This window comes from Hyla sarda, chromosome 5 (assembly GCF_029499605.1).
Source record: "Hyla sarda isolate aHylSar1 chromosome 5, aHylSar1.hap1, whole genome shotgun sequence".
Taxonomy (NCBI): Eukaryota; Metazoa; Chordata; class Amphibia; order Anura; family Hylidae; genus Hyla; species Hyla sarda.
Window position 1 is genome coordinate 32,468,949 of NC_079193.1, and position 15,273 is coordinate 32,484,221.

General features: G+C 45.9%; 1 protein-coding gene across 3 annotated transcripts in view; it reads right to left on the minus strand.

Annotated features, from left to right (window-relative positions):
• Positions 1-15,273, minus strand: part of TRDMT1 (tRNA aspartic acid methyltransferase 1) — a 49,795-nt gene that overhangs the window by 1,412 nt on the left and 33,110 nt on the right. For all 3 annotated transcript variants that reach the window (XM_056519177.1, XM_056519175.1, XM_056519176.1), the window contains 5 exons: positions 9,946-10,015; positions 6,589-6,672; positions 3,509-3,849; positions 3,186-3,243; positions 1,336-1,465 (listed from right to left, as the gene is read on the minus strand). In XM_056519177.1, the coding sequence (XP_056375152.1) occupies positions 1,336-1,465; positions 3,186-3,243; positions 3,509-3,849; positions 6,589-6,672; positions 9,946-10,015 (683 nt within the window). The remainder of the gene's footprint in view (positions 1-1,335; positions 1,466-3,185; positions 3,244-3,508; positions 3,850-6,588; positions 6,673-9,945; positions 10,016-15,273) is intronic.

The following is a 15,273-nucleotide window of genomic DNA, read 5'->3' on the forward strand; positions in this document are numbered from 1 at the left end:
ACATGGACGGGTCATATAGACAGTAACTGACTAAACCAGACATGGACGGGTCATATAGACAGTAACTGACTAAACCAGACATGTACGGGTCATATAGACAGTGACTGACTAAACCAGACATGGACGGGTCATATAGACAGTAACTGACTAAACCAGACATGGACGGGTCATATAGACAGTAACTGACTAAACCAGACATGGACGGGTCATATAGACAGTAACTGACTAAACCAGACATGGACGGGTCATATAGACAGTAACTGACTAAACCAGACATGGACGGGTCATATAGACAGTAACTGACTAAACCAGACATGGACAGGTCATATAGACAGTAACTGACTAAACCAGACATGGACGGGTCATATAGACAGTAACTGACTAAACCAGACATGGACGGGTCATATAGACAGTGACTGACTAAACCAGACATGGACGGGTCATATAGACAGTAACTGACTAAACCAGACATGGACGGGTCATATAGACAGTAACTGACTAAACCAGACATGGACGGGTCATATAGACAGTAACTGACTAAACCAGACATGGACGGGTCATATAGACAGTAACTGACTAAACCAGACATGGACGGGTCATATAGACAGTAACTGACTAAACCAGACATGGACGGGTCATATAGACAGTAACTGACTAAACCAGACATGGACGGGTCATATAGACAGTAACTGACTAAACCAGACATGGACGGGTCATATAGACAGTAACTGACTAAACCAGACATGGACGGGTCATATAGACAGTGACTGACTAAACCAGACATGGACGGGTCATATAGACAGTAACTGACTAAACCAGACATGGACGGGTCATATAGACAGTAACTGACTAAACCAGACATGGACAGGTCATATAGACAGTAACTGACTAAACCAGACATGGACGGGTCATATAGACAGTGACTGACTAAACCAGACATGGACGGGTCATATAGACAGTAACTGACTAAACCAGACATGGAGGATCTAGAGCAGTGTTCTCCAAACTGTGGACTTCCTGATGTTGCAAAACTACAACTTCCGGCTGTCCGGGCATACTGGGAGTTGTAGTTTTGCAACACCTGGAGGGCCACAGTTTGGAAACCACTGATTTAGATGTATTTGACACCGGATTAAAGGTGCAAAACATTAGAATTCATGCTCTATTGATGGTAATTTTTTTATACATTTCCAGTAGGAACAACAGAGGAACGGTACAAAAGTTATTCCAGGATTAGTATATGTCAGGAGAACACAGGGACGCTCTTTACACTCTATTACCCGGCTCTACATAAAGATATAATGAATACTTTCACAAGTGCGGCGCTCCACATACCGAACGCGGCCGGGAATCCGTGAAGATTGGCGATTTCTCTGGGTGTGAAGTATCGGAGCTGCAGCGCGGAGAGTTTGTCGAGCTTCTCTTCATCAGACAACGTCTCCAGTGAGTTATACGCCGAACTAATCTGCATGAAAATGAGAAGAAGCAGAAGCGTTCACGGGCCTGTAAACAACGGTGCGCTAATGTAACAGTATATGGCGGCCATGACAATAAAGACCGGGTACATTCGTATGTCAGAGTACCCCCGGGCGCAGTGTTTGTGGACATCACAGGCATTTTGTGCCACATTTAGCCCAGATAATGAAAGTGCTATTGTCTAAAAGCAACAAAGCGTGCAGCGATGTGGGGAGGGGGGACGGGGGCTGGGGGGTCCAGACTGTCGTCTCGCCTCGTGATGGAGGAAATAAAGAAACACTTCAGATGCTTATTAAAGTTGTTCTTGTCATTATGGTGCATGATCAGCACAACGGGTATAAATAGTCATAGTAATAGTCTTCAAATGTAAAATTCTTCCCAATGAATGGTCTTTTAGAGAGTTTTCCAATGCATTATAGACTATCAAACAAAATGTAAAATTCCCCTCACTAGTGTTTCCCAAGCCATGTGCCTCCAGCTGTTGCAAAACTAAAACTCCCAGCAGGCAGGTGCAGAGGATAGTTAGTGTGTAGGATGGGATATGAGAAAGGGATATGGGGTCAGTATATGAGGATCAGATATAGGGATGGGATATAAGGACAGGATATATGGACAGGATATGAGGACTGGATATAGGGATGGGATATGAGGACGGGATATAGGGATGGGATATGAGGACAGGATATGAGGACAGAATATGAGGACAGGATATGAGGACAGGATATGAGGACAGGCTATAAGGACAGGATATGAGGACAGGATATGAGGACAGGATATGAGGACGGGATATGAGGACAGGATATGAGGACGGGATATGAGGACGGGATATGAGGACAGGATATGAGGACGGGATATGAGGACAGGATATGAGGACAGGATATAAGGATGGGATATATTGATGGGATATATGGACGGGATATGAGGACGGGATATGAGGTCGAGATATGAGGTGGAGATATGAGGACAGGAAATAAGGATGGGATAAGGACGGGATATGAGGACTGGATATAAGGACAGGATATAAGGACGGGATATGAGGACAGGATATAAGGATGGGATATGAGGTCGGGATATGAGGGCGGGATATGAGGGCGGGATATGAGGTCGGGATATGAGGATGGGATATAAGGACGGGATATTAGGACGGGATATAAGGATGGGATATGAGGACGGGATATAAGGATGGGATATGAGGACGAGTGATGAGGATGGGATATGAGGACGGGATATGAGGACGGGATATGAGGTCGGGATATGAGGACGGGTAATGAGGTCAGGATAGGGGGCAGGATATGAGGATGGGACAAGAGGACAGGATGTAAAAACAGACTATGAGGACAGGATATAAGTATGAGGCAGGATATAAGGACAGGATAAGAAATCGGGATAAGAGGTCAGACTATGAGGACGGGATATAAGAACAATAGCGTCACTGTTGCTTTTCCTTTTCCACAAGGATTCGGTAGGTAGACCGAGCAACGCTGAGTACCTAGTATATTATATAGTTTTATACTCTATTATATTACTAACAAAATGATATAATAGGACTTGCAATAAGCCTACCATATGTAACCGAGCGCATGGTCCCTATGAAAGCTCTTTATTAACCATTTACGTGAGTTCATTATCACATCTTTATTACTATTTAACAACAGTAAATACGCTGGAGAAAACAAGACATTTGCAGTCAAGAAACTGAAAATTCAGACCTCTACATCTGCTGCTGCCTGAAGAATGGAACCTGTCCCCTCCACATAATGTCCGTACCTACAAAAAATAAAATACACACAAATCTTTTTTTTTTTTAAATTAGAAAAATGATATGGGTAAATTAGGCCTTTCCCCAGCAGGTACATACATATAGGACAATAGGCTTCAAACTATAGACCTCCAGATGTTGCAAAACTACAACTCCCAGGATGCCCGGACAGCCAACGGCTGTCCGGGCATCCTGGGAGTTGTAGTTTTGCAACAGCTGGAGGGCCACAGTTTGGAGACCACTTATATAGCAAGATACTTGGCACGCACTCACCCTTTTGTAAAGCAAGTTGACCTTCTACATGTCGGTTTTACAATATCCAAAATCAAAGCGTATCTCAGTAAAGACTTTGGGGGCAGAAGGTACTGGCTGATCTCCACATTCTCCTCCAGGAAGTCCTGTAGCCTTTGTACAGAGGGGTCATTGTCTTGATTCATTTTCCTCTCCAGCTCCTCAGCGGTTTCTAGTTTGTAGAGAAAGGCTCCTTCTGGGCCTTGGTTGGGGCTTAGAAGTCTCTTCTGATCTGCATCTGTCTGTACGTTTCCTTCTGAGCATAAAGCGCTGCTGGAACGACCCAGCTCTGATGTATTGGTGCAAGGAAACGCTTCAAGAATCTAGCAAAGAAAACATCATTCTTAGACTGTTAGTGACGGTCAATAAACCTTTTCACGGGGTACCCTTCTGGGGTACTGTCTATCTTCTGCCACTAATGGTTGGAAGCAGAAATCCTGGGTGTTCAACCCTTTTAATGCCCAGGTCAATAGCAGCCATGGCATCTAAGTGGTTTACGGTAAGATGGGGCTCCCTCTATAATTAAAGGGGTACTCCAGGAAAGTATATATATATATATATATATATATATATATATATAATAGAAAGCTCCAAAGCCAGCACACTACCTGCATATGTCCCCTGTAAACCACCCTGCCTGATATGCATGGCTCCAGCGGCCCCCTGTTGTCTTTTCTGGCTGCTTGATATTCTTTCCCATCCTCCCCTCCCCTTGCCTACATCTCCCAGAAATCATTGTAGCTCTGCCAGCCCCCACCCTCCTGCTCTGAGCATCAGAGAGAGATTCAGTGTCTGATTGGCTGAGGCTGCACACACCTTCCAGTTCTCAGCACTAAAGAGAGGATGACTCATCAGTGCAGGGCAGATACCACATGGCCTGTGTCTCTCAGGAGGGTGGGGGCTGCTTTCAATGAGGGATTTGGACAGAGACAGAGTGGATGGCTGGATGATGTCATTTCCTCACTCTCTGCATGTAAGTCACAACCAAAGAGGGGAAACTGCTCTATATAGCTAATGAATGATATTTAGACCATAAAATAGGTTGATGAGAGGGAAAGGATGGGCTATGGGAGTACCCCTTTAAGGCATAAAAAGAGGCACAACCACGGACCAGGGCTTTCCAAACTGGGTGCTGCAACACAGTGTGTCTGTGGCATTCCTCAGGTGTGTCGCTGGCCTGTCAGATCCCACAGCAGCAGCCACTGCTGCTCACTAATTTAAAGTAGCTGCGATGCCGGCTGTCTGTCCGGATCAGCGGCACAGGCTGTGGCCACTTTAAATCAGCGAGCAGCAGTGGCACATGGACACATGAGCAATGGCCCTGGCATTGCACCGAGGATCAGAGCGGGTAGACCTCACATGTCAGACCCGCTTAGACTGCACCTGCACATGCCAGAGCACACTGGGAGACATAGTCCAGGTGCCAGCTGGAAATGGCACAGAGAGGGATCGGAGTAGGAGGGAGGGGGATGAGGTGGCATGGGCGGGGTGAAGTTATATAGTCAAGGGGTGGAAAAAATGGCACAGGGGAGGATTGAGGGGGGAAATGATGTGGCACAGAAGGGTGATAAAGGTGTGGCATGGGGTGGGGGTCAAGAGCGGGGATGGCACAAGGGAGGGGGGATGAAATGGCACAAGGGCGATGAACAAGGGGGAATGAAATGTCACAGTGGGGATCGAAAAGCGAAATGATGTGGTACATAGGGTGATAAAGGGGGGAATGAAATGGTATAGGGGAGGATCAAGGAAGGGGGGTGAAATGACACAGGGGGGATCAAGGGGGGGAGAATGATGTTGATCAATGGGGGGGGGGGGAGAATGGAATACAATAGGAGTTGATGAGGGTGGGAAATGAAATGGCATGAGTGGGTAGCAGCCACATTTGTAATGCAGATACTGGTATAATGTCATGTTTCATAGGATGAGCAGCGTGTTACGTGAAATTAGCGGTACACCCAGGAGCGTGTCACCGAACTATATAAGTCTACAAAGGTGTCACCAACCTAAAAAGTTTGGAAAGCTCTGCCATAGACCACCAGGTGTGACTACTGCTTCATTCTGACAGGAAATACACTGTGGATGCACTGTGAGGTCTTCCCTGACGCAGCTTTGTGTCTGCAGTAAGGTATGGAGGCGGGCCCAGCACGCCCATATGACTGAAGCGTAGGGCCGCCTTCAAACCTTACTGCAGACACAAAGCTGCGGCAGGGAAGCCCTGTGTGTCTGCTCACAGCGCATCCGCAGTGTATTTCCCACTGCCTGGCAGATTTAATGCAGCCTGAAATACGCTGCGTGCAACCCTACCCTTAGGATGTTTTCACATGTAGGGTTTTCTGCGCATATTTGAAGCACAGGATTTAGCTTACACTGAAATATGCAGCTTCAAATATGAAAGATACAGGATACTGTACATGTGAATAGACCTTTATGAAGAAGTGAAAAAAACATTTAAAGGGGTACTCCAGCATTCTGAACATTTAGTTCAGAACGTTCGGAGCTGGAGGCCGTGTTCGTGACATCACTACCACGCCCCCCTCGTGATGTCACACCACACCCCCTTCACTCATGTCTATGGGAGAGGGCGTGTCGGCCGACACGCACCCTCCCATAGACATGAATGAAGGGGGTGTGATGTGAAGATATATGAGGGTCGTGGCCGTGATGTCATGACCACTGCCACAGGAACCCGGTGTTTGTTTCACAAATGCTGAGTGCTGCGGAGGTCGCGGGGGCCCCAGCAGCGGGACCCCTGCGATCAGACATCTTATCTCCTATCCTTTGGATAGGGGGATAAGTGGTCTAGCAGCAGCGGAGTACCCCTTTAAACAAATTGAAAGCAAAGGGCAGTGCAATTAATTAGATATACAGGTAGGTTTTTTGGGTGAGTTGGAAAAGTTCTGCAAATTGTTTCAATGTTCTTTACTGACCAATCCAATAACAAATCTGCTTAAACATTTGTCAAATAATCTAAAGATAGATATTTATTAGGCCTTATGGTGCTTTAAATACAAGGCAGAGATGGGAGTCATTTCAAGTAAAAAAAATAAAATAAAGAAACTCACTTTATTGGTGGTCTGGAACGCGAATTGTTCTGCTTGAAGCTTCGCAATGAGAAAGTATCGCAGTCTTGAATTTGGGATGCCAAGCTTGTAAAATAAATGTCAGAACAGCGAAAGATTTAATGAGGACCTTACTATATAACTTGGCATTCCGTCTTTGGAACAAGAGTAAAGCACAAGGAAACAAAGCAGGGGGTGGTGCGGGGGCACAGTACCCTTATTCTTGTGCTTGGTTGGGGTCCCAGTGATCAGACCCCCCCCCTCCTGTAATGTGATTGGACAGTCTGGCCCTCAGCACTACTTTTTCTCTACACTCATCTATATTCAAATAACAAAGTAAAAAGAAAGTCCAGCAACTCACTGCACCGTGCATTCAGAAAATAAAAGCCGCCATGGATGTCCGGGATCTAGCGGGAAGCTCAGAGGCTACAATCCGGTAGGTTTCATGCAATCAGAGGGTAGAGGGGCCGGAAGAAGTGCTGATTGCACGAAACCTACCGGTAGAGGAGCCGGAAGAAGTGCTGATTGCACGAAACCTACCGGTAGAGGGGCCGTAAGAAGTGCTGATTGCATGAAACCTACCGGTAGAGGGTCCGGAAGAAGTGCTGATTGCACGAAACCTACCGGTAGAGGGACTGGAAGAAGTGCTGATTGCATGAAACCTACCGGTAGAGGGTCCGGAAGAAGTGCTGATTGAATGAAACCTACCGGTAGAGGGGCCGGAAGAAGTGCTGATTGAATGAAACCTACCGGTAGAGGGTCCGGAGGAAGTGCTGATTGCATGAAACCTACCGGTAGAGGGACTGGAAGAAGTGCTGATTCCATGAAACCTACCGGTAGAGGGGCCGTAAGAAGTGCTGATTGCATGAAACCTACCGGTAGAGGGGCCAGAAGAAGTGCTGATTGCATGAAACCTACCGGTAGAGGGGCCAGAAGAAGTGCTGATTGAGTGAAACCTACCGGTAGAGGGGCCGGAAGAAGTGCTGATTGCACGAAACCTACCGGCCCTAGAGGGGCTGGAAGAAGTGCAGATTGCACGAAACCTACCGGTTTGTAGCCTCTGAGCTTCCCGCTAGATCCCGGACATCCATGGCGGGTTTTATTTTCTGAATGCAGGGTGCGGTGAGTTGCTGGACTTTCTATTTACTTTGTTTTTTGATTATTACTACTTTGGATTCCTTTGCACCACTGACATATTCAGTTTTCCATTTTTTTTTAACTGACTTTCCATTGAGTTTTTCCCTCCGCTTAGTATCCTATTGTTTGTAGTTAGGTGTTTATAGTCAGGTGCCTCCAGCTGTTGTGTTCTCCTATTATTGGTATTTTTTTTACTCATCTATATTCACTTTCTGGTTTGCACCTTCCTGCATCTTGTACACAACGCTCTGCATTAACATTCTGCATTTTGCTTTCACTCTGTGCTCCTTCTGATAACACGGTGTAAAATCACTAGTTTTGTCACATGACAAACTCAGCCCCACTACATATATTACTACAGCAAATATACAGAGCAGAGGTATTATGTTGGACAATACATCTGATGGGGAACAGTCTATTCTAAGACTCCTGAAACATTCTCTGTACAATTTCCATTTCCTGTTTAAAGGGGTACTCCGCCGCTAGACATCTTGTCCTCTATCCAAAGAATAAGGGATAATATGTCTGATCGCAGGGGTCCCACCATTAGATCCCCCCTGCAATCTCCCGCAGCACCCGGCATTCTAAACAAATGCTGGATCGTAACGCCTCACCCACTTCATTCATGTCTATGGGAGGGGGCGTGACGGCATGAAAGGAGGGGGCGTGGCGTGACGTCATGGGGGCATGGCCGTAACCCAGCATCACCGCTACATAATGGATAAAGCCAAGGCTTCCCACTTCCTAACTACTTTACAACTGGACGACATCCTGGCTGCAGACCTCCCAGGCCACCACCGATGATCGCCTATTGATGGCCTATCCTGTACACCGGCCACCAGTGAATTTTCCCTAGAAAACTACTTACATTTTTAGTCTTATAAGAAAGTGTTATGTTTATGAAAAACCTAAGAAAATATCATTAAAAATAAATATAAAAAATTAAAATTAAAATAAAGACTTAAACCAAAAATGATCTTACCAAACACTAAAGAAAATTTATTTTTTCAAGAAAATGAATTATTTCTCACAGAAAAGGATTGCAGTAACACATGTTTTGCTATACACATGTTTATTCCCTTTGTGTGTATTGGAACTAAACCAAAAAAGGGAGGAAAAAAAAAAAATTGTGAAAAATGAAAGAAGCGATCTGATTGGTTGCTATGGGCAACTGGACAACTTTTCCTCTGCACAGGTTTTGATAAATCTCCCCCATTGTCCTGCTGGAAGACCCAAGATCTCGGATGCAAACCCAGCTTTCTGACACTGGGCTGGGACCTCATTCCGTTTTCAGTAAACAGTAGAATGATGTGCTTTACCAAAAAGCTCTATCTTGGTGTCATCTGTCCACAAGACATTTTCCCAGAAGGATTTTGGCTTACTCAAGTTCATTTTGGCAAAATGTAGTCTTGTTTTTTTATGTCTCTGTGTCAGCAGTGGGGTCCTCCTGGGTCTCCTGCCATAGCGTTTAATTTCATTTAAATGTTGACGGATAGTTCGCGCTGACACTGATGCTCCCTGAACCTGCAGGACAGCTTGAATATCTTTGGAACTTGTTTGGGGCTGCTTATCCACCATCCGGACTATCTTGCATTGACAACTTTCATCAAGTTTTCTCTTCCGTCCACGCCCAGGGAGATTAGCTACAGTGCCATGGGTTGCAATCTCCTTGATAATGTTGCGCACTGTGGACAAAGGCAAATCTAGATCTCTGGAGATGGACTTGTAATCTTGAGATTGTTGATATTTTTCCACCATTTTGGTTCTCAAGTCCTCAGACAGTTCTCTTCTCCTCCTTCTGTTGTCCATGCTTAGTGTCGCACACACAGACACCCAATGCAAAGACTAAGTGAACTTCTCTCCTTTTTATCTGCTTTCAGGTGTGATTTTTAATATTGCCCACACCTGTTACTTGCCCCAGGTGAGTTTAAAGGAGCATCACATGCTTGAAACAATGTTATTTCTCCACAATTTTGAAAAGGTGCCAATAATTTTGTCCAGACCATTTTTGGAGTTTGGTGACATTATGTCCAATTTGCCTTTTTTCCTCCCTTTTTTGGTTTAGTTCCAATACACACAAAGGGAATAAACATGTGTATAGCAAAACATGTGTTGCTGCAATCCTTTTCTGTGAGAAATTCTTAATTTTCTTGAAAAATTTAAGGGGTGCCAACATTTACGGCCATGACTGTATATATCAGTATATGTGAGAACTCCACTTACACAGGGAGGTGACAGGAGGAACTCCTGATAAATGTATCCACAACTCTCTAAAGTTCTGATCATCGTGTCCCTGCAATTAATGAAAGAACAAATGTTAACATACATACAGAAGCCTATCAGTGTTATGACATATCTATAGGATATGGCATTGTTTTCCCAAACAGTGTGCCTCGAGCTATTGCAAAACTACAACTCCCAGCATGCCCGGACAGCCTTTGGCTGTCCGGGCATGCTGGGAGTTGTAGTTTTGCAACAGCTGGAGGCCCCCTGGTTGGGGAAATACTGGGATATTGTACAACATATAACTGGTGATCTCATATCTGCAGTTCCTGGTCTACCCTCTATGTGCGGCGCGGTTGCAATGGCTGCACCTTAAAGGGCCAGTGTGCGCTCTGTTCTCCACCTATCCCTGCCTGGAATTACCTATTTAAATCTGATCCACCCAGTCACCTGAGCCTCAGTAATATTGTGGTTTTGCCAGAGCAAGCATATGTATTACTGTTCTGCCATCCTGTATCTGACCTGTGCCTGTTTACCTGACGTTGCCTCTGCCTGACCCTTGTGTACCTCGCTGATTCTTCCGTGCACGAAATGGACTTTCGACAATGAACCTGTGTCTAGCGCAACCAATTCATCTTACTGCTACAAGAACCTCTTCAACACTGCTATATCAGGCTGCTTTACCTATTGAAGCTGCCTTTTGCTACTGATTGTTAAAGGGGTACTCCGGTGGAAAACCTTTTATTTTTTTTTTTTTTAAATCAACTGGTGCCAGAAAGTTAAACAGATTTGTAAATGACTTCTATTAAAAAATCTTTACCCTTCCAGTACATTTTAGTAGCTGTATACTAGATTTATACTATTCTTTTTTGTCTTGTCCACAGTGCTCTCTGCTGACACCTCTGTCCGTGTCAGGAACTGTCCAGAGCAGCATAGGTTTGCTATGGGGATTTTCTCCTGCTCTGGACAGTTCCTGATACGGGCATCAGGTGTCAGCAGAGAGCACTGTGGACAAGACAAAAAATAAATTCAAAAAGAAAAGAATTTCCTCTGTAGCATACAGCTGCTAAAAAGTACTGGAAGGGTAAAGATTTTTTTTTTTATAGAAGTCATTTACAAATCTGCAATAAAGAAAGCATGTACGTGCACTCACCGCTCAGTGGAGACAGCTCGGTGTGGGAGTCCGGTTCACGGAAAGCTGGGTCTCAGCATTGGCGCAGGTAGATGGGCATTTGGAGGCTACGCCGGCTGTTTCACACGTGAATGCGTGCTTCTTCCGACCTGCACCAATGCTGAGACCCAGCTTTCCGTGAACCGGATTCCCGCACCGAGCTGTCTCCGCTGAGCGGTAAGTGCACGTACGTGCTTTTTTTTAATTGCATTTATTGATACGTCATGCTTTTCGTATGTGCACCCCGCAGGAGACGTTGTTATAGGCCACCGATACTATGCTGTATCTCAATTGTATCTTTTTGTGTGCCCTCTCCGTTCTTGCCTCTCCACGTCTTTTCATTTACAAATCTGTTTATCTTTCTGGCACCAGTTGATTTAAAAAAATAATAATAAAGTTTTCAATCGGAGTACCCCTTTAAACCTACCACATAGGACTGTGCTGTGCCTCCTGTCACCACCACCAGGCTGCTGATCTGGGACCTGGAACGCTCTTTCAGCAGAAGTCACGCTTCTGCATCCTGGAGTGGCAGTCTGGAGAGGATGCTTAGACTCTGGTCTACACCTTATTGGGGTGTTAGACACTTGAATTCCTGATTCTCTTTGGAGAGCACCGAACAGACGAGAGTACAAGGGGGCACAGTGCCGAGTATTGCTGCCCACCAGTTTTAGCGCTGGTGCAGGTGCTAAGACCCCAAATCAATCAAAACGTCTGACGGTACTGGGATAACTCTTAATTATGAGAAGGGACCTTTGTGCCATGCTGTTGGACTGTCCATTGACTTTAATAGAGATTTCATGTTTTTATATTAAAGGAGATCTCCGATGAAAAAAAAAACGTATCCTCTATCCACAGTATAGGGGATAAGTAGCAAGTGGTCCCAGTGCTCTCACTGAGGAGTGCGTCACGTCTAACGGTAGACGCCACACCCTCCATTCATAGCAAATAAAAACAGGCGTCCTGCACTCACCGTCCAAAAGCTGATGATTCGGTACCCATCTCGGGCTGCTTAGACCGGCATGGTAAACGGGAGTAGCGTGGGGCGCTCAGCGGCGACTGCCGGCGGTTTCACGCATACAGGTGTGCTTCTTCCGGCCGACGGTTTCACGCATACAGGTGTGCTTCTTCCGGCCGGCGGTTTCACGCATACAGGTGTGCTTCTTCCGGCCAGCGGTTTGACGCATACAGGTGTTCTTCTTCCGGCCGGCGGTTTCACGCATACAGGTGTGCTTCTTCCAGCCGACGGTTACACGCATACAGGTGTGCTTCTTCCGGCCTCTTTCGAGGCCAGAAGAAGCGCACCTGTATGCGTGAAACCGGCGGCAGTCGCCGCTGAGCGCCCCACGCTACTCTCATTTACCATGCCGGTCTAAGCAGCCCGAGATGGGTACCGAATCATCAGCTTTTGGACGTGCAGGACGCCTGTTTTTCTTTGCTATATATTATACTTACTGGGTTTCCCATTGTCCTAGCACCGCCGTCAGCTGAATGGATCTGGCTGGTTGTTCAAGCGTCCACACTTCCGTCTCGAGGTATCTACAGGTATCGGTGCGCTATTCTTTCTCTTTATTGTAGGACACCCTCCATTCATTCCTATGGGAGAGACGATGATTCCCCAGAGCTGCACTCGAGTCTTTTTGGCACTCCCATAGGAATGAAGTGCGTGGCGGCTGCAGTGCACGCTCCTCACTGAGTGCCGCGTCCCGTCTCCCGGTGATCGCGGTGGGTCCCAGCGCTCGCAATATAATGTCACCACCCATTTGTTCAAGAACATGAAAAAACATTTCTCCATGACGTGTCCGAGGATGGGGCCAAATATACAATGAAATCTATTTGTATAAAATAAAGTCTTCCATAACTAGACTATAAGCAAAGACATCTAGGATCTACACCCTAAGGTATTTCCCTGTTTTGTCTAAATTGGTGGAGCTAAGAGCGTCCCCCCCCCCCCACAATCCTTTACTTCTCTTTGTCGATTCCGATCTTTTATTTGATCCTTAACTATTCACTATGGAGCTCGGAGTGAATGCACCACACAACAATGGCGGCTTTTCTTTTAAAAAAAATTCCTATACCCTCTACTGCATCCATTCCAAATCCATGACCACCGCTGGCTGCGGCTGTAAAGGTTTCCCTTTAAGTGGATATTTACTGTATGGTCTCATTTATTTCATGATGTTCCTACGGAGTTTCTACAAGCAGAGGCCATGGCTGAAATTTATCATTGTCTTTAGACTGTTTTTTTTGTGTCCAGAAAAGGCATTAAAAAAAAAAAGGCGCAAGCAGGGTTTATTTGCGCCTTTTTTGCGCCTTTTTGTTTACACATTTCTGCTGATTTTGAGTTGCAATCCACTGATTTTGGCAATACACATGATACGGAAGGGATTTATGAACTGAGCCTTTTTGTGAAAGGCGCAAAAAAGGCGCAAAGCCACTCAAAAGAAAAATGCTTCACTTACACCTACATTGATAAATGTCCCTCCATGTGCGTAATGCAAATGCTTATGGCAGTGTTTCACAACTAGGGTGCCTCCAGCTGTTGCAAAACTACAACTCCCAGCATGCCTGGACAGCCTACAGCTGTCCAGGCATGCTTGGAGTTGAAGTTTTGCAACAGCTGGAGGCACCCTGGTTGGGAAACCCTGGATTACGCAGTGGTTCTTCTTTGGTTCCCAGCAGTGACAATGCTTTTTTCAGTCCCATAGTGTTAAAGGGGTACTCTGAAGAAAAAAAAAAAAGTTTTCAAATCCACTGGTGCCAAAATGTTATACAGATATGTAACTAACGTCTATATTTAAAAATCTTAATCCTTCCAGCACTTATCAGCTGCTGTATGCTCCAGGGGGAGTTGTGTAGTTCTTTACGGTCTGACCACAGTGCTCTCTGCTGACACCTCTGTCCATGTCAGGAACTGTCCAGAGCAGGAGAGGTTTGCTATGCGGATTTGCTCCTGCTCTGGACAGTTCCTGACACGGACAGAGGTGTCAGCAGAGAGCACTGTGGTCGGACTGAAAAGAACTACACAAGTTTCTGTGGAGCATACAGCAGTTGATAAGTACTGGAAGGATTAAGATTTTTATATAAAATTAATTTACAAATTTTTATAACTTTCCAGTTGATTTGTAAACATTATTTTCTCTCTCTAGAGTACTCCTTTAACCCCATAGGGCAGTGGTTTTCAAACTGCGGCCCTCCAGATGTTGCAAAACTACAACTCCCAGCACGCCCGGACAGCCGTTGGCTGTCCGGGCATGCTGGAAGTTGTAGTTTTGCAACAGCTGGAGGGACGCAGTTTGGACACCACTGCCATAGGGACTGCGAATTGTGTAGACAGGCTGCCATTCCATTTATACAGGGGACACAGCACTCCTGTCCTTGTGACTGGTGATCAGAAACCTACAGATGTGGCAGCTGCCAACACCATAACAGCACAAAATCTAGGTAGGGCGACAAACCAACCGGCCCTTCCAACCTTCCAGTACTTCTTAGCAGCTGTATACTACAGAGGAAATTCTTTATTTTTTGTGTTGTCCACAGTGTTCTCTGCTGACACCTCTGTCCTCTGCAATGGGGATTTTCTCCTCCTCTGGACGGATTCAGGCTTTAGGTGTCAGCAGAAAGCACTGTGGACAAGACAAAAAAGAAATTCAAAAAGAGAAGAATTTCCTCTGTAGCATACAGCTGCTAAAAAGTACTGGAAGGGTAAAGATTTTTTAATAGAATTAATTTACAAATCTGTTTAAGGCTGGGTTCACACTACGTTTTGTACTTACGGTTCCCGCATACGGCTGGGAGGAGGGGGGGGCAGGGCTTAATCGCGGCGCCGGCACTCAGCCATTTAGGGGAAACGTATTTAATGTATGTCTATGAGCCGACCGGAGTGAACCGCAGCCTCCGGTCGGCTGCGTTTTCGGCCGTATGAGGTTTCCCGACTGTAGGCAAAAACGCGGTCGACCACGTTTTTGCCTGCGGTCGGGAAACCGCATACGGCCGAAAACGCAGCCGACCGGAGGCTGCGGTTCACTCCGGTCGGCTCATAGACATACATTAAATACGGTTCCCCTATATGCCGCGATTAAGCCCCGCCCCCCTCCTCCCAGCCGTATGCGGGAACCATAAGTACAAAACGTAGTGTGAACCCAGTCTAACTTTCTTTC